Source organism: Myxocyprinus asiaticus, chromosome 22, assembly GCF_019703515.2.
Source record: "Myxocyprinus asiaticus isolate MX2 ecotype Aquarium Trade chromosome 22, UBuf_Myxa_2, whole genome shotgun sequence".
Lineage (NCBI taxonomy): Eukaryota > Metazoa > Chordata > Actinopteri > Cypriniformes > Catostomidae > Myxocyprinus > Myxocyprinus asiaticus.
Window position 1 is genome coordinate 36,294,664 of NC_059365.1, and position 25,103 is coordinate 36,319,766.

The window sequence follows — 25,103 nt, forward strand, 5'->3', positions numbered from 1 at the left end:
ATTTATGTTTTTTCAGGTTCTTAAAGATCAAACTATGCAATAAATTATTCATAAAGTCAGATCATTTTGCATTCAGTAGCTCTAAGTGAGGATTATTTGTCAAATGGCAATCTAATGCATGACAGCATGAAGCAAGTAGGATGAATACATCAGGAGTCTTAGCCGTCTGCAAAATCCATACAATGTTATTTGAAGTTATTGCTTAGCTAATCTTAATCGAGCATAATGATTTTTTTGTTTCAGCATCCACTTTATCATTTCATCAAACTGTGCAGAGAAAGATGCATAGGAGTAGTTACTGCCACTATGTTTCTCTAATGGGAATAAACTGAATTGGAAACCAGAGGCCTCACCAGATTTGTTGGCGAGGGCTGAATGGGCTAGGCGGAATGTATTTAGGGGAACCACATGCCACCAGATGAGGTGCCAGCCTGGGGCGAGGGCACGGGCAAGGGCAGAGGTGATGACAGTGTTGGAGAAGAGCATTTGGGAGAGAGCCGCTGCACCAGGACTTCTCTGGGTGCTGTCCAAACTGTCAGAGGCTGGCTGAGTGACCTTGGCGGGGGCCCAGCCCAGCTGGAGCACAGGGCAAGAGGAGAAAGAGGGCGACCTGTCAGGCAGCCACCAGCTTGAGCAGGCTTTGCCGGTCACCACATAACTCCATCCCTATGTCTCAAAGAAGAGAGCAGAGAAATATCTTCTGAGCACAAAAGAAACCAATGACTTCTTTCGTAAATGCAAACATAATTTCTTGGTCAATCAGACAACTAACAATATGGTTTTCTTTGGTTCCAATTCCAGTCAATGCTCTATAAAATCTAGTTGAACATCAGACTGGACAACTGAAGATACAGTCACCTTTATGAGTTGCTCTCTAAAACAAGAGTAAACCCCAATAATAAAATGATTACATAGATACAGTATGTAACTTGTCTTTTGTATGTCTTTTGTTCATTTCAGTCGATGCTGTGACAAGAAGAGCTGCGGGAACAGAAATGAGACACCATCCGATCCTGTCATCATCGACAGGTAAGAACATCTTTTATCTTTTTCCCGTTCTACAAAAATGGAATGACACCACACACCCAACACAACAACCTACTAATCAATCAATTAGTCAGTCAGTCAGTCAGTCTGTCTGTCTGTCTGTCTAGGTTCATGTGTAGATGTGGTGCTAACATCTACATATACTTTCAAGTGTGAAAGCACCATCCTATTTGAGACACTATAAATACAGTTATCAAACAATCTAAGCATTCCTTTGTTTTGGGCCTTTTACACATATTCTGGTTTTCTAACTCTGAATTCTGTTCCAAATACTAATCCTCAATCTGTTAACCCTGTTGACTGGGCTTCTACCCGCTAAAATCATCTGTAGGGAGCTTCTTTAATGACTGGAATGGAGTGGATATGATTGTGTGAGATAGTGTGCACTTCCAAACAGGATACCAGTGCGAGTGTCCTCCTAGGGCTCAGGGGTCATTACCAAATCCATGTTGGCTCGTTAGACTGGCCTTGGAGCATATCCAGCGGACAGAAGTGAAGGGAGCCGGAAATCAGTGACCCTCCCTCTTTCTCAACACACTTACAAATGCGTATACACACACTCACCCACACACAAAATCTTCTCACCTCTAGCTGCCATGGAGTGCATCTGATTGGTGTAAGGTCCAAACCTGCAGAGATGATGTCACCTTTCATGCTCTCCATGTCGTTTATGGAATGTACCATTATTTAGCCTCTCAGTAAATGACAAAACCCTGCTCCCATTATAGTGGCCCTACCGGCAAACAAACTACCAATAATACCAATTTACTAACAACCATCAGGGCGAGAGAACCATCAAAGGCACCACAAAATACGACAAAAGCGGGTAAAAGAGCGTTTGAATTTTTCATCTCTCTACAATGAGGCTGATATTGCCGTCTAAAATGTTTCCCTTGGGAATAGTCGCAATGAATGGTGCTATGTAGCGGCTGAATCACTGATGTGTAGTGTGTGTGTGTGTGTGTGTGTATATATATGCGAGTGTGCCTGCCACATCTGAACCCCTCATTATGCTGACCAAAACCCATTCAAAAGTGTTTACGGGTGACAGCAGATGCCTCTGATTTAGGACAGACTGGTCCGTACGACTGCATTTTAGCGCCCTATTAAGATGGGCAGTATTAATAGGAGTGCTGCCCTGAGCTCCTTAAACCAACAGATCAATCAGTTTGGCACGAGGGACGGCCGCCAGCCCACCATGCAAATCAGCTGTAGCACCCGTCACTGTAAAAGGCTTAATGACGGCCATTCATCCTCCCCTCCACAGTCCCTACCTTTGTTTCAAGCACAGATCTGCTGTGTAAATCAAGACCTGCTGTGCATGGGTGAGTGGCTCCATGCATCACAATCACACACAAATAAGAGACCACACACACACATGAACAAGCTTGCATTACTACAAACGCCTTGCACGCAGCTAAAGCTGGTGGCATTCTGAGGAATAATTTTTCACGCCTGCCTCTGTTAGTTTGATCTCATCAATTTTGCCCCATTGATCCCAACGTTTACCACTAATGGAAACAATAAACAACAATAACAAAGAGGTTCACTTGATTCTTTTGGACTAGAGTTTTCTCCATTATCGGCTGTCACAGGAAATAAGGTAATTACGATGACACAGTCAATTCTTAAAGTTTGACTCCAACCATAATCAAACACACCTAATAAAGCTCTTTAGGATTACTTGAAAATTACATGCCGTTGTGTTTGATTAGGGTTGGAACTAAACTCTGGTGGACGGTTACCCACCAGGACCGGATCTGAAAATCCCTCTAGTAGGTTGTTCCATTTGTCATTTTATGATTCAAGAGCGCTGTTTTGGACTACATAGTGGACTATTACCCAACAGCCCATGATGCAAAGTGTAGACTCGGAGGAGGACCACAAGCTGAGGGTGCCATTTGCGACAAGGCCACAAATGCAAGTCCTTTCTGGAGTCCGCTTATTCAGGGGTTAAGTACAGGTCAAAAAGGTCAGGAGTCGTTTCCTAGGCCCCTTACTTACATGAAGCACTTGCATTAAAGAGATTGTGCCCTTAAAAGCGCAAGGTTTGCATAGGCAAGGGTAAAGCCATGATGGGATGGGTGAAATATCACTTGCAGAGCTTTAAAACAGGTGTTATTACAAACTAATATTGCAATTAGATCGTCCAGAGAGTTCTCCCAGTTAGGCTATAAATTGTTCGGTGCTGTCAGTGCTTAGAGGTGGTTGGGGGGTGTTGGTCTAATTACCTCCTTTTGCCTCCCACCCATCTAGTCTCGAACATGATCATCATGGGTTTATAGCTCTTTTGTGCTCTTCATTTTAAGCCATGCTTGAAGAGTAAGGTATGGAAAAGAGGGAAGAGATAAGCTCTAATGTCCATTTCCGCATGACCTTCCTGACCTTACATCCATGTCTACAATCTCTGGCCTTTGCCCCATGTCTACTATCTCTCGGAAGATCTATTCATCAGCATGTTTTCATGACAGTCTTGTACAACACTGACTTGAAGTCAAAGCCATTTTTTTTTAGACATAGTGTTTGTGTGTTAAAGACCACATGAAATCATTGACGAGCGTAGTTTTCTTTCCTATGTTGACATATTTCCCATTGAAAAAAGAAAAGGAGTTGGGGGCTTATTAAAGGACTAGTCCCATTTTAAATAGCCTTTATTTTACATCTTAGCATTGCTTAGAATGAGGGACATTCTCATTCTAGAGAGAATTTTACTTTACAAAAAGTTTGATACACCTGCGAGTGCATCATCAATATTTTTGGTCCGTTTTCCTGGAAGAGAAAGACGGTAAATTTTAAATGCGAACATCTGCTGATAGATAATTTTGTTGACTTTTAGGTGCACACTAGCATACATATGGCCTTACAGCTGCTATAAAACAAAGGCCACAAAATGTAAATTTTGCTATTCTATATTTGACTTTGAGTTGATCAGGTGTTAACCCTGTTTTTTATTGTTTTTATGTGATTGTGTGTCAGAACTTAACACTGTATTTAATTGTTTGTGCATATGCTTGTTAGAATTGTGTCTACATCTATGAGCTTAACCCTGTGTTTGAGAGCTTGTGTGTGTGGATTTGTACATAAATGTGCATGTGTTTGACAGAGCTTAGCCCTGTTGGGGGGTGGTGGCTGGTTTTTGGTTATCAGCTTCTCTGGACTCTTCCCAGCAATCGCGTTCTATTGATCGAGCTACGCGCCCATCGGTGCCGGCCAGATTAAGAGTATAGATTTGCAATAAAAGAAGGACATTACTGGGCAGCCTGGGTAAAATTGACAAAAAAAAAAAAAAAAATGATGAGCTCCTGGAAGTGGAGATGAGTCATAGGCAGAAGAGAAGGGTGTTAAAGAGGCAGATTTGATGTATGTGTGTGTTAGAATCTGTGTAGGCACATTCCGTACATGTATGACAGAACACACTCAGGCCAGGAAGTTTTTGAGATGCAACTGTTTTTTTTTTTTGTTTTTTTTATTTATTACTTTTTGTTTTATGATTTCTTAACCGCTTTTTTCCCCCCACAGTAGCAGCATTTTATGATCATATGAAATCTTTTTTAATTATATATTTGCCAAATATTGTTAGAATATTTCAGGTTATTTCAGGCCTGTAATTTCTGCGCCACTAGCTGTACCAAATTACAAACAGGTTTCCTTGAACACTCCCACTTTCTGCCATTGGTCGCTAAACAGATAGTCTCGCTCCGAACTCACACCGTTGGTTTAGCCAATGTTGCTATGTTCAAACACACTGGAATTTTTTCATAGTGCCATAGAGCCACAGTGTTAAAAGTTTTTGGGGAATCAACCTACAAATATGTAAAATGGGATAGGAGAACATATTATATTATAATGACATACTTTACCTTTAATGAAGGTATGTTGTAAGTGTGTGGGTGTTTGTGTATATGTGTGTGTAAAACATGGATGATCATGATGGGTTGTAGAGGCAGGTGGCCTGTTTGGCTGGTTCAATAATTCAGTGTCTCTTGTCCCTCAAAAGGGGGTCTCCCTCCACCAACTCCTCTTTCTGAGTTTAGAAACACAAGGCAAGGATGGAAAGAAACTGAGAGAGAGAGAGAGAAAGAGAGAGAGATGGAGAGAGAAAGAGAGAAAGTGAGAGAGAGAGAGGTTGAAACAGTGCCACTGCTATAGCCCTGATGGTGGCACTCTCATAAAAACAGTGACAGATGCAGGTGAAATGAGGCCAGTCGCCATGACGATGTGGAGCGTAAACTTCCCATAGCGATTCTAGAATGGTCATCTCTCATTAACCCCAAGTCTATTGAGCCATTTTTACCCAAAGCACCCCCATCAACTAGAAGCAATTGCGTACTGTTCAAAATTACCATTCCTGCATTTTTAGCCTGGACTCTGAAATCGATCATGTATTTCTTGTGCTCTTTGCCATTTATATCAATAGTAAGAGGGGGGAATATAATCAGGACAAGATGGGATTCAAACCCACACGAGTGCCACAGCTCAATGTATCTTGAGCATGTGTGCCAAGCAATAGGCCAATGGCACCGAAAGTTTCCCATAAAATAACCGTCTGTTGCTGCTGTTTTTATCAAAAAAAAAAATAAAAAAAATGTTTTATTAAAAACGTGTTTTTATCGTAGCTGTTATAATACTGCAAAAATGACCTTAATTAGCCGACTGCGGGATGATTGAAGGGAAATACAATAGTCGCTGTTTGTGCTGCAGACCTCTCATCTTTCATGCACGCTATCTGTTTCAATTCTCACTACAGCAGCTACACAGTCAGGCCTGCAAATAGAAAGCCACAGAACCACAATCACCTTCCCTCTCGGTTCTGTTGTTACAGGCTCACCCTCTGCAACACACAAGCCTCCAATAGAAGGTTAACTGTAACTTATCTGGAGCACCAATGTTCACATGGACTGGGATGTTTATTGTCTTGTTGCTTTGGTATCATCCACGTATGCCAATTAGGGTTGTCTACAATACATGGAGACTTTTCCTTTAGAAAAAGCTGCAGAATTTGTAAGTCAGAATGCACTGTAGAAATGTTTTATGTGGATTGTTGACATAAAAACTCAAACAAACTTCTGGAGTGTCCTGCGGTGTGACGATATAATTTATCTAAAACTATTTTGAAACACATTTTTTCCAACTTCTTTAATTATTTTATGTGTAGTTTTATGACATATGATATATTTTATGATATATTTAATTGAGAAACTACATGAAATTTTTGCACTTTAAAATTTTTTTTTTTAATGAACTAGTTATGGCAAAATGGCCTTATGGCCTTAAAATAATCCTCTTGCCAACCTAGATATATATGACTTTCTTTCTTCTGCAGAACACATACGAATATTTTTAGAAGAATATATCAGCTCTGTAGGTCCGTACAATGCAATTGAATGGAGTCCAAAACTTTGATGCACCAAAAAGATAATAAAGCCAGTGTAATCCATTTCTTCTGAAGTGATCCAGTCGGTTTTGGGTGAGAACAGACCAAAATGTAAAAAAAATTTCATATACTGCAATTGTAGTATCTAGGTACGATCATGATTTCAAGCTTGATTGCACTTACTAGTGCTTGATGCATGCATAGAGCGCTAGATGGTGCTAGGAATTGTAATCGAGCTTGAAATCATGATCGCCAAGGAGACTGCTGATGTCAAGATTAACAGTGAAAAAGGAGATATATTTTAGTATGTTCTCACCCTATACCAATTGAATCGCTTCAGAAGACATGGATTAAACCACTGGAGTCTTATGGATAACTTTTATGCTGCCTTTATGTGCTTTTTGGAGCTTCAAAGTTCTGGTCACCATTTTCTTGCATTGTATGGACCTATGCATATTGTATGGAGATATTCTTCTAAAAATCTGTCTGTGTTCTGTAGGAGAACGAAAGTCATACATATGTGGGATGGAATGAGGGTGAGTAAATGATGAGAGAACTGTTCTTTTAAGTGATGATTATTCATATTTTTGACTTGAAACAAACCAGTTAATTTAGATGTTACCACATTTTTTTAGGTTAACATTTTTTCAGTGTAAGAAATATTCCTTATAAATACTGTACAGTACATGTACACAATGAATAATAATAATAATAATAATAATAATAATAATAATAAAACACTGTAAAAACACTGTAAAAAGTGGCAACCTGCAATTGTTTCCTTTAAGAGCTACCTCTACCATATCTTACCCTCAAAATTAGTTATGTTGGAGTAACCTAATGTAGTCAAGCTGGTTCAGACATTTTTAATAATAGTTTGGACTTGAATAAACCGTTAATTTAAATGTTACACATGAAGCAAAGGTTTTATGTTAATATTTAACTTTTTCAGTGCACCATTGTGCTTTCTGTGATAACACCTCAATTAACTGGTTTTAGCCAAGTCAAAAATATTGTTTACTATACTAACTGAATCAGCCTGAATAAATTAGGTTACACATACAAAAATAACGTTTAAGTGTCAGGTAAGTTATAAATAGCTCCTTAAGATAAACAACTGTATACTTTCACTTTTACAGTGTGTTTTACAGTGTGTTCTGGGTAAATACTCCTGGATATGTTTTTGCTGCTGTAGTTTTTTCCTACATACAATACTCTTTATGTAAAAGGTATTCTAAGGTATCTATTTCTTTACTTAAAAATAAATGAAGCAGTTGGGGAGGCCAGCAGGAGTTATAACAGAGCGAGAGGCAGGTGGAGTGCCTGTTTACATCTTTCTATGGGCAAGTTGTGTTTGCATCTAGAGCCTGAGGTGAGATGTGTCTGGAAGCCTCTGGGGCAGACAGCATTAGGCCTGGGCTCAGTCACAGCCTGCAGAAAGGCCCTGGGGCCCGCTCGGATGGATGTGTTCCTGAGGGCCCACTCTGATGGAAAAATAGCAAAACAGAAAGGGGCAAAACAGAATGGGAAACAGAAAGAGAAAGAAAACAACAACACATCTGTGTGTTGTTACTCGGTTCTGCTGGTTTTACATGCCTTACATTGAATCTTATTTTGGGATGCTGTTATGCTCCAAGCATGAATCTCAAAACAGCCAGGTGAGCATCGGACCTTCCACAGCATGGCAGAGTGTGTTTGGGGTCATGGGAATCTGGCTGATAGCCCCCCAGCAACTGTGGAAGTGTTGCAGCTAAATCCATACCTCCAGTGCCTGTCACTAATGCTAGCATTATCCCTCGCTACCCCTCTGTGAAGGAAAAGCTATCGATCATTTCCCCTCATCCCTCTGTCGACATATCGCTGCCTCCTGCGGAACTCAAAGAAGGAACCCTGGGTGCTGTGTAATCTGGGAAAGTGAACACAGTCAGAGGCCTTCGTAGCCATGCCCCAATATTGACTAAGATCATGTACTTGTCTGGGATACCACTGAACTGGGCCTGAACCCAGAGTCTAGCCAACATTCTGATGACAACTCTAAAATCTGATTGGATGAACCACTTTTGGAGCTGTTGTGTTATAGCTAGCAAAAGCTACAGTTAATTCATTATTTTACTTGGTGGAAGAACAGTTTGTTATGATTATTATTAGAAATACATTTGATGAACATGAAACAGTGTTGCACCGTACATGTATTTTACTTATAATTTTGCTGGTAATGTGTCGCATTGTACCTAACAACACCCCTATACTGTGGTAAAATTCTTGTAAAGCATATCCTCTTGTGGCTGATCTTTGATTAAATAATTAAATAAATGGCAATTTTTAAAGCTCTCTAACAGCAAATAATTTTAAATAATGAAAAAAATAAAAATGTAATATCTCTCGCAACAGATAATTGATTAAATAATGAAGAAATATATATTTTTTAATATCTCTTGCACAAGATAATTGATTAAATAATAATATAAATGGCAATTTTTAAATACTTTAGCAATAGATAGCTGATTAAGTAGTGAAATAAATGACAATTATTTAATATCTCTAGCAACTTATAATTGATTAAAAATAATGAAATAAATGGTCATTTAAATATCTCTAACAACAAATAATTGATTAAATAATGAAATAAATGGAAATTTTAAATATCCTAGCAACAAATAATTGATTAAATACTTAAATAAATTGAATTTTTTTAAATATCTCTAGCAACAGATAATTAAGTATTAAAATAAATGGCAATTTTTATATATTGCTTGCAACATTTCAAAGATTACATAATGAAATAAATGGCATTTTCTAATATATCTTGCAACAAATAATTGATTAAATAATGAAACAAATGTTTTTTTTTTTTGTAAATATTTCTAGCAATAGATAATTGATTAAATAAGGAAAAAATAAATAAAACATTTGTAGACACATTTTCCAGCACTGTATGGTAGCGATTCCTTTTAACACTTCACTGGACCGACACGTTCTACATACCCCCTGCTAACTTTTCCCTCTCTCACCTTAGTTACCAGTATGTCTGCCCAATTAAAAACATCCCTAACGAGGCCCCGCTGTTTTGCGTCAGAGGGTACAGTGCCATGAGCTGGTTCATTAAGGCAGCACTATCCATGGTGCTGATTCTGGCTAGCAGATGTGAAGGGGATTCACAAGTTCCTCCTTAAGCAGCTGGAAGAGCAGAGTAGTCCTGTAGCCTCACAGAGATGCTGATCAGCATGAGGCTCTGTGCAGGTCATGGTCTGGTCAAACTACAGATGTTTATCTAGAGAGGTGCTCCTGGGTCTTTCATAAAGATGGCTTTGAATACAGGATTCTATTGAACATATCAAACATAGTTCTCAATTACCTGTTAATCACAATATATGTACAGTACATTATATATATATATATATATATATATATATATATATATATATATATATATATATATATACAGTGCACTGTATATACAATACACTCTAAAACTGAATGATGCAATTTTTAAATAAATAAGTAGACCCTATTCACATTCTTATTGTAAATGATTCTGTACATGATAAGGTGACTACCAGTTAACCAATTAACATTGTATTCTTTTTCCAAATAATATATACATATATATGTATATTTTATTTTAATTTTTTATTTTTTTACAGTGTACTGTAGGTGGGGCAACACAGCAAATGACAAAATATATTGTCAATGGTTGTGTTTTAAAACTTAAATTAACAATGAAGGGAAACTAATTTATTACTTGTCACTTTGGTGCGTCACACCTGGTGTTAGGCAATTGCATACAATAAACAGTAATTATTTTCTCATCACTACCAAGTGTTCTTCAGATTCCACATCAAAACGTGAACAGAAAGAAGGCCATTCCACCTTGCGAGCTTGCAAACTCTACAGGTCCAAATCTAGTGAACCTCACCTCCTAAATCCCACACAGCTGAACAACAGGAAAACACAGTGGTACAGAACGTCCTTGATGCAATTTTGAATGAGTGTGATTTTTCCTCTACCACTTCATCTAGGCTTTCTTTCCTTGCCTCCTTTTGTCCACTGGGTCTCTTGCTGTCTAAGGGTGCAATCTGGTTTTGACATGCCCAGACCAGCCCATAAGCAGAGAAAGAGAATGGGAGAGCCACGGAGAGGGGTGTGGAGGACAGAAATGATGGTGTGGATGAGGGTAGAGGTGGGGTGGAGGGCAAACAAGAGAGAAAGTAGGTGAAGAAATAGAAGCAGGAGTGAGAATGGAAGAGGGGGAGGGATGCAGGCCAGAGGAGATTGCGGAGAAAGAGGAGCAGATTAAGAGGGTATTGATTTCTATATAAAGATCCATAAATTTGATGTGGGCGACCATGGCAGAGTAGTAGCCAGCCTCAGGAGACTGCTTTAGGGACTGACCATTACATAATCACCTACATATGGACACGCACTCACATAGCTTGTCGGATCCTGGTCATTGAGACTTTATATTGTTTCAACAAACTGCTATACGAGATATACTCAGATTGTAATGTAAAACAGCAATCGTCTCATATCAGTTACATCTATGAGTGTTTATTCAACTTCTGGCACTTTTAGCACTGTGGACTTCTAGATAAGCCTGTAAAAGCCTAGATAAGCCTAGATAAGCCTGTAATGTCTTCTTAAAAATGTTTTACACTCTTACTTTTTTTGTCTACCAACAATGAGAGATTAGTCATGCTTGTCATTTTTTCTGAAAGTCATGAAAATTCCCACCACAGTGTCATTTCCATTTTTTTAATTAAAATTTGTGGTGGAAATGATGGAAATGACACTTTTAATATTTAATGTTTTTTTAAATAATGTGGCCGACTCCCTTGTCTTGTTAAAACTAATTTCATAGCTAACATTTTATTTATCATAAATGCACACAAATAAATTATATTTGAATAAAAAATACAACAAAATTACAGCTTGATTGGAAATTATGCCAAATAAAAATATTCTTCTTAAATGTGAAATTTACCTTAACTCTCCTGTTATGTTTAAAAATAATGACAACTGTGATGTTCGGGTCAAAAATGACCCATATAGAGTTCAATAGAATCTCAGTAGATTTATAGCACACTATTAATTAAAAACATGAAAATTGGCATAGGCTTACCTACACGTTTTCACAGTGAACACAGGATTAAATAGTAGCATTTTGACTGGAAAGAGCGCCACCTATATGTCGGTTTTGGTACTACTCGTGTACAGAAGATATACAGTAAATCCTTAGATTTTACTGTACATGAAAGGTGGAGACAAAAAGTTTGACATTTCGTAAATACAAACAAATATTATAAAAACCTAAAAGCATATTCATTTAGTTAATGTTAAGGATAACCCAAAGGCATTTTGACCAAATTTAAGATTAAGATTAGTTTTTAACTCTTAAACGGGACAAAAATGACCCAAACATAACAAGAGGGTTAAATTTTCTTTGTTTTCTTTAAACATCCCTTGTCTCATATTTCATCACAAGCATGATTTTCACTGACAGTTTTGTTGACTTAGTTAGCAAGTACGATATGTACGTAAGATATGATAGATATGACTTAGTTCCTTTTGCAAGTCTATGTTTTTTTTCCTGCTTTTTTTTTTTTTTTTTTTTGCCATAAATAATGAAATGAGTGTTATTTTTTAAATATCTCTAACTTAAAAAAAAACAACAACAAAAAAAAAACAATAATAATAATAAAAAAAAAAAAAAAATCTTCTAAAGGGGCAAAATTGTTTGGTGTGCTGAAAATGATGCCACAGAAGTCATACATTTTGAATAAATGATAGAAATCGAAAATGAAATGGTTCATGTTTATTACACTCTTTGTTTAGATTATTATAGTTTTAAAAATTAAATTTATATATATATATTTTTAATGGATTTTCAAAGTTTAAAAATGGAAAGTCCAGGTCTAGCTAAAACAGTAAAATCTATACATAAAAGTAATTTGAAGAGTACTGAAAATATATGATGAATGCCTAGTAAAAAGTTTCCAAGACAGTTTAATGAGACCTTCATATAAAAAAATAATAAAGAAAAGAAAAGAAAACAAATCGGTTAATTTTAATAAAAATCTATAGCCCAAATGGTGCAGGACGAGTTATGCATCAAAGTTTAATACTTAGGGTTAGTGCAATGGTAATAGTTTTTCTTAACAGTGACAACTAATTATTGGTCACCATTACATGAACTGTGTTTCCTATCTATGTTTATGTGGGATGAAGCATGTCTTGTCTGTTATTTATGGATGTGTACTGTAGTTTATCTTTGTGTTGGTGTTTGTCTGGGCCGGTCTGGCATTTGTGGTGTTGTGCAACTAACATAGAGCTCTAGAGCTGGAGAATCATGTATATTTGATGCTTTGTTGTTGTCGGTAAGACCTACACACACATGTATACATACTGTATGTGGACGTCACAAATACACCTACATGCATTTATAGTATGATATACATAAATTCTTGTATAGCTGTGTTCATTTTATCTCTCTCTCACACACATTAATGCACACACTGTTCTATACACACACATGAAAGCCTACCTGAAGCTAAATACACCTCTTGTTAGAATTTTATCGGCCACATAAAAACACACCCTCTCTTGCTTTCCAAATGAATACTGCCTCTACACGCAATCACACACACACTCTTTCTCTCTGTCTGTCTTTCTTACACACACACACTGTTTCTACATTTCTGTCTCTCTAACAAACACACACACACACACACACACACACACACACAAACACGCACACGCACACACTCACACAAAACACAACACAAATCAATACCAATTTATAATTCAGGATTGCAGGAGTTTGGGTTTTAGGGCAGGCCAGCATCCAGCCTTCATAAATATTACAGTGTTATTGACTGGATCCGAATGAATTGGAGATTTCTTTCCTTCTTTCTCTCTCTCTCTCTATCCCTCTCACTTTGCCCCCTTTCTTGTTTCAGGGTGCCGAGCAATAAAGCCTGCTTTTATTTATTCCCTTTGAGTTGGAGATGAGAGGCCTAACTGGATAACAAATGTGATCCCAGGAATGAAATAAAGTGGCTAATGGTGGACAGAAGGGGTGCCCCCCAAATCTTTGCAGAGTAATGTAGCGTGTGTTGGGATTGGGATAAGTGGGCGATTTGTCTGAGCCGTGTCCCCTCTGTTAGCTAGAGCCAGGCACACTTTCACATGGATTTACGCCCTAAGTAAAAATACATTGTCTTGTAAGACATTTATCACTCGCAACAGAGTAGCCAGAAGTGCAATCTTGACCGAACAGAATGTGTTGGCTTATCAGATCCGTAGATGATAAATTCAGTAAACTGTTAAAGTAAACAACAACAAAAGAATAATAATAATAATTGTAGATACACTGTAAAATTGAAAACAATTGCTTTTTTTTTTTTTTAAATAAAATCAGCTTGTGTTAAAGAAAAAAAACCTGCATAGATAAATTCATTACAATTTTAAAACTACTTTGAATTAAATTTTAAAAAAAATCTGCCCTTGCAGTATAAATGACATACATAAAAATTTGTATGTAATTAAAATGAAATTAACTTATTTTGTAAATGTAATTAACATTTAGATTTATATATATATATATATATATATATATATATATATATATATATATATATATAAATGTATGTATGTATGTATGTATGTACAACTATAAATTCACATCAGTTGAGTTATATTTAATGCGGCAAGTTGCAGTGTTGCTTGGCAACCATAAACAGCCTTCTGTCAGGCTAAATAACTATATTACTTGGTGGAAGAATTGTGTATTGTAAACATTACCGTTACTGCTAGACACGGCATGAAGCAGTTAATTATTAAAACTTGGCCTTTTAGTATTATTACTCAATATTACTATTAATACTGCTACTGCTACTACTACTACTACCTCCACTAATAATATCATTTTCAACAACAGTTGATCAGTACAGAGCTATCATGCCCATAGAGATAAATAGATTGCAAGAGGAAGACAGTGTTTGTGGAAGATGATGTCTCTTACTCTCATCAGCTTGTATTCAGCTTGTATTCCCTGGTATGTTGTATAGATACACAGTGTGAAGTATTCAACTTGTCCAACACACATGGAAAGAGCTGGGGTTGGTAAAGTACGGTGGAAATACACTCAAACACACACACTCCCACATAGAGTTGTGCTCAAAAGTTTGCATACCCTGCAGAAATTGTGAAATTTTGGCATTGATTTTGAAAATATGACTGATCATGCAAGAAGTCTTTTATTTAAGGATAGTGATCATAAGAAGCCATTTATTATCACATAGTTGTTTGGCTCCTTTTAAATCATAATGATAACAGAAAACACCCAAATGGCCCTGATCAAAAGTTTACATACCCTTGAATGTTTGGCCTTGTTACAGACACACACAGGTTTAAATGGCAATTAAAGGTTAATTTCCCACACCTGTGGCTTTTTAAATTGCAATTAGTGTCTGTGTATAAATAGTCAATGAGTTTGTTAGCTCTCACGTGGATGCACTGAGCAGGCTAGATACTGAGCCATGGGGAGCAGAAAAGAACTGTCAAAAGACCTGTGTAACAAGGTAATGGAACTTTATAAAGATGGAAAAGGATATAAAAAGATATCCAAAGCCTTGAAAATGCCAGTCAGTACTGTTCAATCACTTATTAAGAAGTGGAAAATTCGGGGATCTCTTGATACCAAGCCAAGGTCAGGTAGACCAAGAAAGATTTCAGCCACAACTGCCAGAAGAATTGTTCGGGATACAAAGAAAAACTCACAGGTAACCTCAGGAGAAATACAGGCTGCTCTGGAAAAAGATGGTGTGGTTGTTCAAGGAGTGAGTTTCATGGTCGAGTTGCCAAAAAGAAGCCTTTACTGCGCCAATGCCACAAAAAATCCCGGTTACAATATGCCCGACAACACCTTGACACGCCTCACAGCTTCTGGCACACTGTAATTTGGAGTGATGAGACCAAAATAGAGCTTTATGGTCACAACCATAAGCGCTATGTTTGGAGAGGGGTCAACAAGGCCTATAGTGAAAAGAATACCATCCCCATTGTGAAGCATGGTGGTGGCTCACTGATGTTTTGGGGGTGTGTGAGCTCTAAAGGCATGGGGAATCTTGTGAAAATTGATGGCAAGATGAATGCAGCATGTTATCAGAAAATACTGGCAGACAATTTGCATTCTTCTGCACAAAAGCTGTGCATGGGACTCTCTTGGACTTTCCAGCACGACAATGACCCTAAGCGCAAAGCCAAGTTGACCCTCCAGTGGTTACAGCAGAAAAAGGTGAAGGTTCTGGAGTGGCCATCACAGTCTCCTGACCTTAATATCATCTAGCCACTCTGGGGAGATCTCAAACGTGCGGTTCATGCAAGATGACCAAAGACTTTGCATGACCTGGAGGCATTTTGCCAAGATGAATGGGCAGCTATACCACCTGCAAGAATGTCAAAAGACTGTACGCTGTCATTGATGCTAAAGGAGGCAATACACAGTATTAAGAACTAAGGGTATGCAGACTTTTGAACAGGGGTCATTAAATTTTTTTTCTTTGTTGCCATGTTTTGTTTTATGATTGTGCCATTCTGTTATAACCTACAGTTGAATATGAATCCCATAAGAAATAAAAGAAATGTGTTTTGCCTGCTCACTCATGTTTTCTTTAAAAATGGTACATATATTACCAATTCTCCAAAGGTATGCAAACTTTTGAGCACACTTCAGTTTTCACTGACCTCCCCCCTTCACCCCCCCCAGTCCCACCTTGGTTCTCCTGGGGAGTCTCGACCGATGAAAGAAAATCAATCATGTCATAAAACAGAGGAAAAAAGACAATAAAAAAAGAAAAAAACAGTTTTACCTCTGCAAGTAAAACCACCAGCATCTATAAGCTTTCCTGAATAAACCCCAATACCAAAGATTGCACTTTATACACAAACACACATGCAGTACTAACTAGATTTCTATATTTCTGAAGCAAATGTGAGTGGTGCTTGCCCGTACAAAGCTCACTGCAACAATGCTGAACATGGCATGACAACTTTCCCAGTATTTGAAGGAGTTTTGAATGGTTTCTGAGGTGTTGCCAGGGTGGTATTGATAATTTCAAAGTGGTTGCTAAGGTGTTCACAGTAGTTGCTAGGGCAATTGCTTACTATCTCAAGTCAAAAGAACCACCCTCAAGTCTCCTTGATATTATGATCCCTGAATATGTTTGTGGCAAATGTGGCCAAGACTTTCAATGCAAGTCTATGGATTTTGTTTTGCCTGTTTTTCATCCACCATACGCAAACTGCAAGTCTGATCACTTAGCAAAGTAAAAGCACACAGAATAAGGTATATTTCTTTGTTTTGTTTCAAGTCTGTAGCACAAAATGAGCATTACACAATGAAATTTTGGAAACAAAAAATAATGTGTAAGAGCAATAACAAGCAAGCAACAGAAATATAACACATGAACACACCAATACACAGATACATAAGCAATACACATACTGATCCAAAACACATTTACACATTTTTCCACAAATACTCACACACATACACAGACTCTTACAGGGCAAGTGGTTCAAGAGAGAGGGGGGATTTAGGTTCGTTCGTTCGTTCTTTGTCTCTCTCCCAGCAGTCAATACTGAACTCATCAACCACCCCATTTTAATCCCTTAATCAACCACAGCGACTGACGTTTAATTGGGCCGAGAGTCCAGTAAAGATCCCTTCCTCCACCTCTGATCCCATCAACACTTACATAAGGGCCACCGCTCACCCCTCACGCATCTTAACCATGCTGCAGAATCCGCTTGTAAGACCCAGTCAGCTGAGAATAAGAGTTTTTCGATCAGGGCTTTACTGTCCAAGTGATTGACTGGAGTTTGCTGCAATACTAGCAAGCTTACTAAAAGATCTCCACATGTGTTAAGCTAGACCTTAGAGACATTTAAGCCAGGATTGGTAAATGTACCTGCTATTTTGTATCCCTCATTTAAGGTCTGGTTTTCTTAATGATAATGGATACACATTGAAGCCCAAGTAGAGCTGAGAAAAAATAGAAAGAAATCTACTTTTCTTACAATGCAGCTTATATGATACATAGCAATACCATCTCTGGCAGTCTCTAGCACACAACCCTCTTTTACTCTTACTAACTACCCGAACAAAAAATGAAGTTATTGATTTCTCTCTGACCACAAGCAGAATTTTTCCTATTTTTCCCCCTCACCTGAGCCGAGTGATCTATATGTCCCTTGACGTGGCGTAATGGCCAGGCTGACCACACAAGAAATGGGGACTCTGGCTAGCGTAAAAATTACCACTAGACAGGTTCACTAGTTCAGGCCTTGTGGTGGTTAAACCAGTGGTGCCTCACTGTACCTGCAAACTTCTTGATTGGGTTTCCAAATGAGCCACGTCTAATATACCTGGGGAGAGCATTGCATTTGCATTTCCATGCATCTCAATGGCAGTTGCTCAGCTGGTGCAGAAGGAAGTATGTAAACTGGATGGCTCCATCACTGTGGCATTGCTTCATGAGCTGTAAATATCTTGTGACCGATTACTCTATAATAGGCCAGAAATGTACCTTTTATGTAAGTATGTGTACACAGTTTTGAGCATTTGGCCAACGCATTGCTAATGTGCGGTCCGGATAAACATCCTTGCCATGCGTTCTTGTGTTACTGTGGTGGTAACAAACCTCAGTACTCAAGGGGACAACAGAGTTACCTTCAAAAATTTGTCCTAATTCACTGGATGTAAGTTGCTATAAATATATTGACTTTACTGTACTTGCTCAAGAATATTCTCTTTAAACTGTTGCTCAGCCATGACAGTAGTTTAGGGTTACTAACTTTTCGTCATTTGACTTGGGATGGTATAAATACAACATTTGAGCATGTTTCCGCTTGAGCATTTTTCCAATTCAATACAGGGCACAATGCCTTCAAGATGGGACTTTTTGCCATCCAATGGGGTGTCCCGCTGCTATGAGCGTCCTGCTGCTAAAATGTGTTGGCATCCCGAATTGGACATCTTCATTTCTGCCAAAATATGTGACAGAACAGTGGGCTATACCTACAATAGTTGTTTTGAAAGAGAAATCTCACATAGAAGCGGACAGTTCACACTAATGTCCACTATACTGTTACCATAAATGAAGAACTAATTTAATATATTTTTTTGTAGTATTTATTTGATTTGGCTAACTATCCCATTGAAAGCAGCTCTTGCGTAAATCGGTAAATTATTTTTTTTTTTATTTTTTATGTTCAGAATAGTGAAAGTAATACATTTTTATGTTTTATTTATTTAGATTTATTTTTAATGAAAGTTTTATTTCAATAATTTTTTTTTCATTTTGGCTGCACAACTGGATATTATTTTTTTTAAATATTTAAAAATATTTTAACTTTAAATATGTCGTATTATTGTACAATTTAACGTCCGCTCTAGCTCCCCTTGTGGCAACACTGAGAATGCAACGCATATAAAAAAAATTGGACAATATTTTTACATATTTTAACTTTTTAAATATGTATTGTTATTGCATTATTTAACGTCCACTATAGCTCCCCATGTGACAAAGTTGAGAATGCAATGCGTATTTCTTATGAATTGCACTTGGACACACTTTGAAATGTAACAAAGCACAAAGTCGAACTTTCATATCTAGAGGCATCTGCATTCACATGCTTGCGTAGAGAATGTTCCGGTCTTAAGAACTCTGCAAAATACAAGGAAAATCTTACATCTATATAACGCTGTTAAATGCCCTCCAAAAAAGTTAATAAATAAATAGTCAATGGTGAAACACTGAGATTTATATGTTGTTTACAAAAATAAAAAATAAAAAATAAAATACACACACACATACAGTATATATATTTTGTCAGCATGCACAGCAGATTTTGAATGGTAGAAATGGAGAAATAAGCTTTTTACCTGCATAATGGTAGTTACGGCATTGCTTAACTGACAAAGTTAACCTGCCAAACTTGGACCCCCTGAAACAAGCAAGAAAAGGCATCCATGCTAGCAGTAGTTCGTCACGTTTCAGAGTGGCTTGATTTCATGTTTGCTTATATTTACAGTCACCCTATTAAAGCCTAATTATTTAAGTGTGACAACTTTGATATGTTGGTATTGGAGGACTGGCGACACTTTTAGCTTTGCGAGTCAGTGCTGCCATGTGACGCAACTGTGACCAACTGTAAACCATTGTAGGAAAACAAATCCAGTGCTTTATTAAGCAAATTCAGGGGTTGGTTCTCATCAAGCACAGTCTGTAAGCAGTTAACAACAGCTTTATGATGGGAGCAGAGAGATCAGTCTCCACAGAGTTGCAGTAATGAAAGGCAGGCCATTTGTCTCTCTCTCTTTCGTCTTTACGTAAAGGCTTTGGCTGCATGGCTCTGTTCAGCAGGCCCTCGTGGATGCTAAAGGATTGTTGGTTGCCTGCTAATCATGACCGCAGTGTCTACTGAAGGAGCATTTGGCATGGCAAACAAGGAAGAGAGAGAGAGAGAGTGGGCACTGCTGCTGCCCAGGCATCTTTAGCGGCAGTAAAACCCTCTTATTGGGCAGTGCCATCTGGCTGAGCCCCTTGTGGGGGCATAATGTGCCCGAATCGCGGGGTCGAGATGCTTTACTACCCAAGCCTGCCGGCTGCAGATGGCACAGGCAGAGGCACTAGAAAACGCCAAGGTCGGGCACGCACTGTGGCTTGGGATTCACACCGCTAAATGGCATGGAAAGCATTTGATGGTGTGCTGGACAGACAGAGAGGCATCTAAGGACCTGGAATTCATCTCTCAGTCTCCATCAGCACACAAGATCAACACCCCTGTGTGTAGGACTGGTCCTAAATGAACATCAGGGCGACTGCTGCTTTATTGGATGCAAATTAAGCACATTGTCACTGTAGTGTTGTTTAAATGGAGTTGAAAGGTGGATGCGTGTAAATTTCAAGTCACAGATTATGTTAAAAGTCAAATCAGTGTCTGCCCTTCAAACTTGGGCTTTTTTAAGCCAAGTGGATTTTAAATGCAACTTAAAAAAAATAAAAATAAATAAATAAATACAAATAAAACAATGAAAAACACAATGAAAAAAATTAATAATTAAGTTTGCATGATTATTGCAGGTAAAAATAATAATAATAACAATAAAAAAAATAGTCTACAATGCTATAGCTGAAATCACCCATTCACATTCTCAGTTCAATCAAGTCTGCAGATCATTTTGATAAAATTTTGTCATCATTTACCCACCCTCCTGTTGTTTAGAACAAGTTTTTTTTTTTTTTTTTTCACGTGGAACATAAAAGTAGTTATCAAAATGTCTAAGCTGCTCTTTTCCATACAACGAAAATGCACTGGCTGTCACTGGCTGTCAAGTTTGGTTCATGCAAAATGAAAACTATACAACTAGACTATCATGTCTCACACTTATATGGTGAACAGTTAAGTTGTTAAAAAATGTTTTTCCCCTTTGGTCATGTCTTAGCTTGCCTAGGGCACAAAGTGGGCCAGAGCTGTCACTGGTGCCCCTTCAAAAAAAAAAAAAAAAAAAAAAAAAAATAGGAGCATGACACCACTGATTCATAATATTAATGTGATGTTTGAAATTAAAAATAATATGTATGCTTTGCCATAAAAGTACAATACAATTGGCATACATTACAGGCTGTGTGCAGTGCCATTGGCTCAGTTTTTACACATTGGTCTGTGTGTGTATGCATGTGTTTGAGTATGTGTATGTTCTTGGCTCACTCCAGAAATCCCATGTCACCGTACAGTTCTTGGGGACTTTTTATATTCTAGTGGGTGGCAGCTGGCAAAATGAATAGCCATTTTAAGAGCAGTGAGAAAGGAACAGGCACAACGCACAAAGGAATTTAATAAGTGTGCAGTCACCATCCAAAAGAAATTACTGATGAAATAGAGAAGAAAAAGTGCTGGGGGAGTAATATTCTACACCACCCATCCATACTCGTTTTCCCTTTACCCTCCATCCCTGGACTCAAACCGACCCCGGCCAGAGATGAGACTAAAAATGATTGTATTTTTTTTTGGGGGGGGGGGTTTCATTAAATTCTTTTTTGGCTCATTTCCCTGAGTGGTCCCTGAGCTGATCACCCTAGCATCAGTGGCGTCTGTGCCAACCCAGCCCCCCAACGCCCAGCACTGCACCCAGAAGAGTATAACCAGGCCCACAGCCCAAAGAGAGAGTGTGGTAAAAAATTGTGTACAGCAAAGGTAACACTGAGATTAGATAGACACAACATAAGCAAGTCTTGAAATGTCTCAGTGTCACTTTAAAGGAATAAATTCACTCACCTCACATGCCATCTCAGATGTGTATGACTTTCTTTCTTCTGCTGAACACAAATTAAGATTTTTAGAATAATATTTCAGCTCTGTAGGTCCATACAATGCATGTAAATGGGTAACACAATTTTGCATAAAAGTAATCCATAAGATACAGTATAGTTAAATCTATATCTTCAGAAGCGATTTGATAAGTGTGGGAGAGAAACAAATCAATATTTAAATCCATTTTTACCATAAATTCTCCTCTCTGCCCAGTAGGTGGTGAGATGCATGAAGAATGCAACACACCAAAATCGAAAGAAGAATGTGGTAGTAAAAGTAAAAGTGGAGCTTGATGGTAAAAAAGTACTTAAATATTGAACTGTTTCTCACCCACACCCATCACTTCTGAAGACGGATTTAACCACTGGAGTCATATAGATTACATTTATGCTGCCTTTATGACCTTTTGGAGCTTCACAATTTTTGTACCTATTCACTTGCATTGTATGGACCTACAGAGCTGAAATATTCTTCAAACAATCTTAGTGTTCAGCAGAAGAAAGAAAGTCATACACATCTGGGACGGCATGAGGGTGAGTAAATGATGAGAGAATTTTCAAGTCCCTTTGAGCAATTTATCATTCACGATACCTACTGTTACTGTAAATGAAAGTACTGTATAATGATACTAATTACTTGTGTTGTATTTATAGCATGATTTGACTATAGTTGGAGTAATGATTCATTGTTATCCAATTGAAAGTGGTTGTTGTGTAACTCAGAAAATTTTAAATGAGAAAATCAACTATTTATTTGATGTTCAGAATAGTGCAGGGGTCTGCAACCTATGGCACATGGAGGGGTAATCACTGGCATGCCAGCAACGGTGAGAGAGAAGTAGACTGTTTTATACATACCTGCATTCCAGTGTACATCTTGATGTAATCCTTCCTCATGATCACGCAGCATGTTTTCATGAGCTGAATGGGAGGCTAAACAAAAAGTAAAAATGTGACGAGACTGCAGTATACCCAACAGACTCTTGCAGCGTGTGCAAGCCATTCAAGCATCACGAGCAAATGGCTTGCACACGCAGCACAAGTCTCGTCACACTCCCATTCAGCTGATGAAAACACTGCGTGATCACGAGGAAGGATTACATCAAGATGTAGATTGGAATGCAGGTGCGAAAAACGTCATATAAATAAAATAAACTGCCCCTCTCTTGCTGTTGCTTGCATGCTAGTAATTACCCCTCTGCGTGATTTAGAAAAATGTATGACATAATATAAGGACATATTTAAGATTCCACACAATTTGGTGATCAGTAGGCTAATCAAATAAGCAGATTTGTGACATTAACTGTAACTCATTTTGTACAAAAGGACAGGTTTTCTTTCATTAAAGCACTTTCATAAGATACTCTGTGAAAATTCACATGAAAGATCATGATTATATCATAATCATCGGGTTTTGCATACATTTTTCAGTCAAACTGTTATGCTGGTAATATCATTTGTAATGAAAAATAAACGATTAAATTAGAAAAATGCAAAATAGAAACATTTTCACAAGTGGACTCAAACTTCGGAAAATCACATACATGCACTTATATATACAGCTCTGGAAACAATTAAGGAGAGACCACTCCAAATGTTTCTTAAACAAGCATCTCTACATGTATGGCAGCCATTACATTCCAGTGTCTGTTGAATTCCTGCTTGAATCTTTGCACCAGGAGTGGCATAAAATCACCAAACAGCAATGTGAAAGACTTGTGGAAAGCGTGCACGTGGGGTGGACGTCGGCACAGCCATTAACCAGGAAAAAAAATAAATGGCACTCCATGTCAAAAAAAGGTTGCCGACCCCTGTAATAGTGTTTTGTGACTTTCCAACATGACTGAGGGAACAATTTGGGAACTGTTTTTCTTAATATTATTATGATTATTATTATGATTCTTTTATTCTGTATTATTACAAATAATTTTATATTAAATATTATTCAAATATTATTTAATATGAAGCATACATATTATTTTAATATTTATTTTAATATTATTGTAATATTTATTTTTAATTCATTTACAATTTCAACCATTTTTAGCCATTTTTGCTGCTCAACTTGATATTTTAAATATTTTTTGACAATATATATATATATATATATATATATATATACTTTTTTACATTTTAACTACAATATGTAGAATTGCCCACTATGTAGTATTATATATGTAGAATTATTACACTTTTTATTCCAATGAAGATAACAATGAAAGTCACATCTAAGTATTTAATTTTCTTTACTCTGAGAATAACAAATGAGCTTATTTTAGTAAATAATAGTTACTGTTGCTTCCTGCGTATGTGTGCTTGCTTTCTTACCTCCAAGCATCTTTCATGCAGTTTACACTGTCACTTTCTGAAAAGCTATCAGAAACCATCTTGCCATTCTTTTATTTTTACAATATATTTTTGAGCAAAATCCTACCTTTTTCTCTCAGATGGACTCGGGAAAATTGAGTTTTCAAGGTGAACATCCCATTACTGGAGAAGGTTGACAAATTAATTTGGTGTGCGCCTTGTTGCAGTGTGGGTAGTGATAGAGACCAGCCTGTCAATTTGAGAAATGAGGGCCTGCTCAGGCAGCCAGATGGGAGTGAAATTGAACAGCACATTAGCTAATTACTTATGCAAATCACCCGGTCTTGCACCTTAACTTAAGCATGGTGGATGATACTCGGGGTGGCTGGAGAGTTTTAGATAATACTAATCCTACTCCCATCACCCACGCGAGCACATCCTCACCTGCTGAGAAAGCTCTATGAGGAATTGTTCACAAATGGCTGAATGCACAAACATACAGACACACACACACATACACGAGGTGCTCTCGCTTGCGAGTGTACAGGCGCACACACATACACGCAAAAACAAAGAAGCACTTGTGAACCTAAGAGGAAACAAAGTGCTTCTGGCGTAAGGGGGAGAGAGTTTATTAAAACTGTTGAACTGGTCATGTACAGTTACTGTGTGTAAGCGTCTGCTTTTTAAAAGGTGAAGTGTGTAATTTTTCCTATGTAAAAAAAAAAAAAAAACCTTCTCCTTTCCCAGCTTAAAGGGATAATTCACTAAAAAATTAAACTTCTGTCATTATATATTCCCCCTCATGTCGTATCAAACCCGTATGACTTTCTTTCCTCTGTGGAACACAAATGGAAATGTTATACAGAATATCAGGGACTGACAGCCTTAGTTCACTTGCACTTTCAAGGCATTTTTTCTTCCATATAATGAAAGTTAAAGGGTGTCAGTCCCTAACATTCTGCATAATATTTCCATTTGTGTTCAACAGAAGAAAG

At 37.7% G+C, this 25,103-nt stretch overlaps 1 protein-coding gene across 5 annotated transcripts in view; it reads left to right on the forward strand.

Moving 5' to 3' along the window:
- Positions 1-25,103, forward strand: part of LOC127413218 (transcription factor COE3-like) — a 135,079-nt gene that overhangs the window by 28,762 nt on the left and 81,214 nt on the right. For all 5 annotated transcript variants that reach the window (XM_051650163.1, XM_051650164.1, XM_051650162.1 and 2 more), the window contains exon 6: positions 961-1,029. In XM_051650163.1, coding sequence (XP_051506123.1) covers positions 961-1,029 — 69 coding nt within the window. The remainder of the gene's footprint in view (positions 1-960; positions 1,030-25,103) is intronic.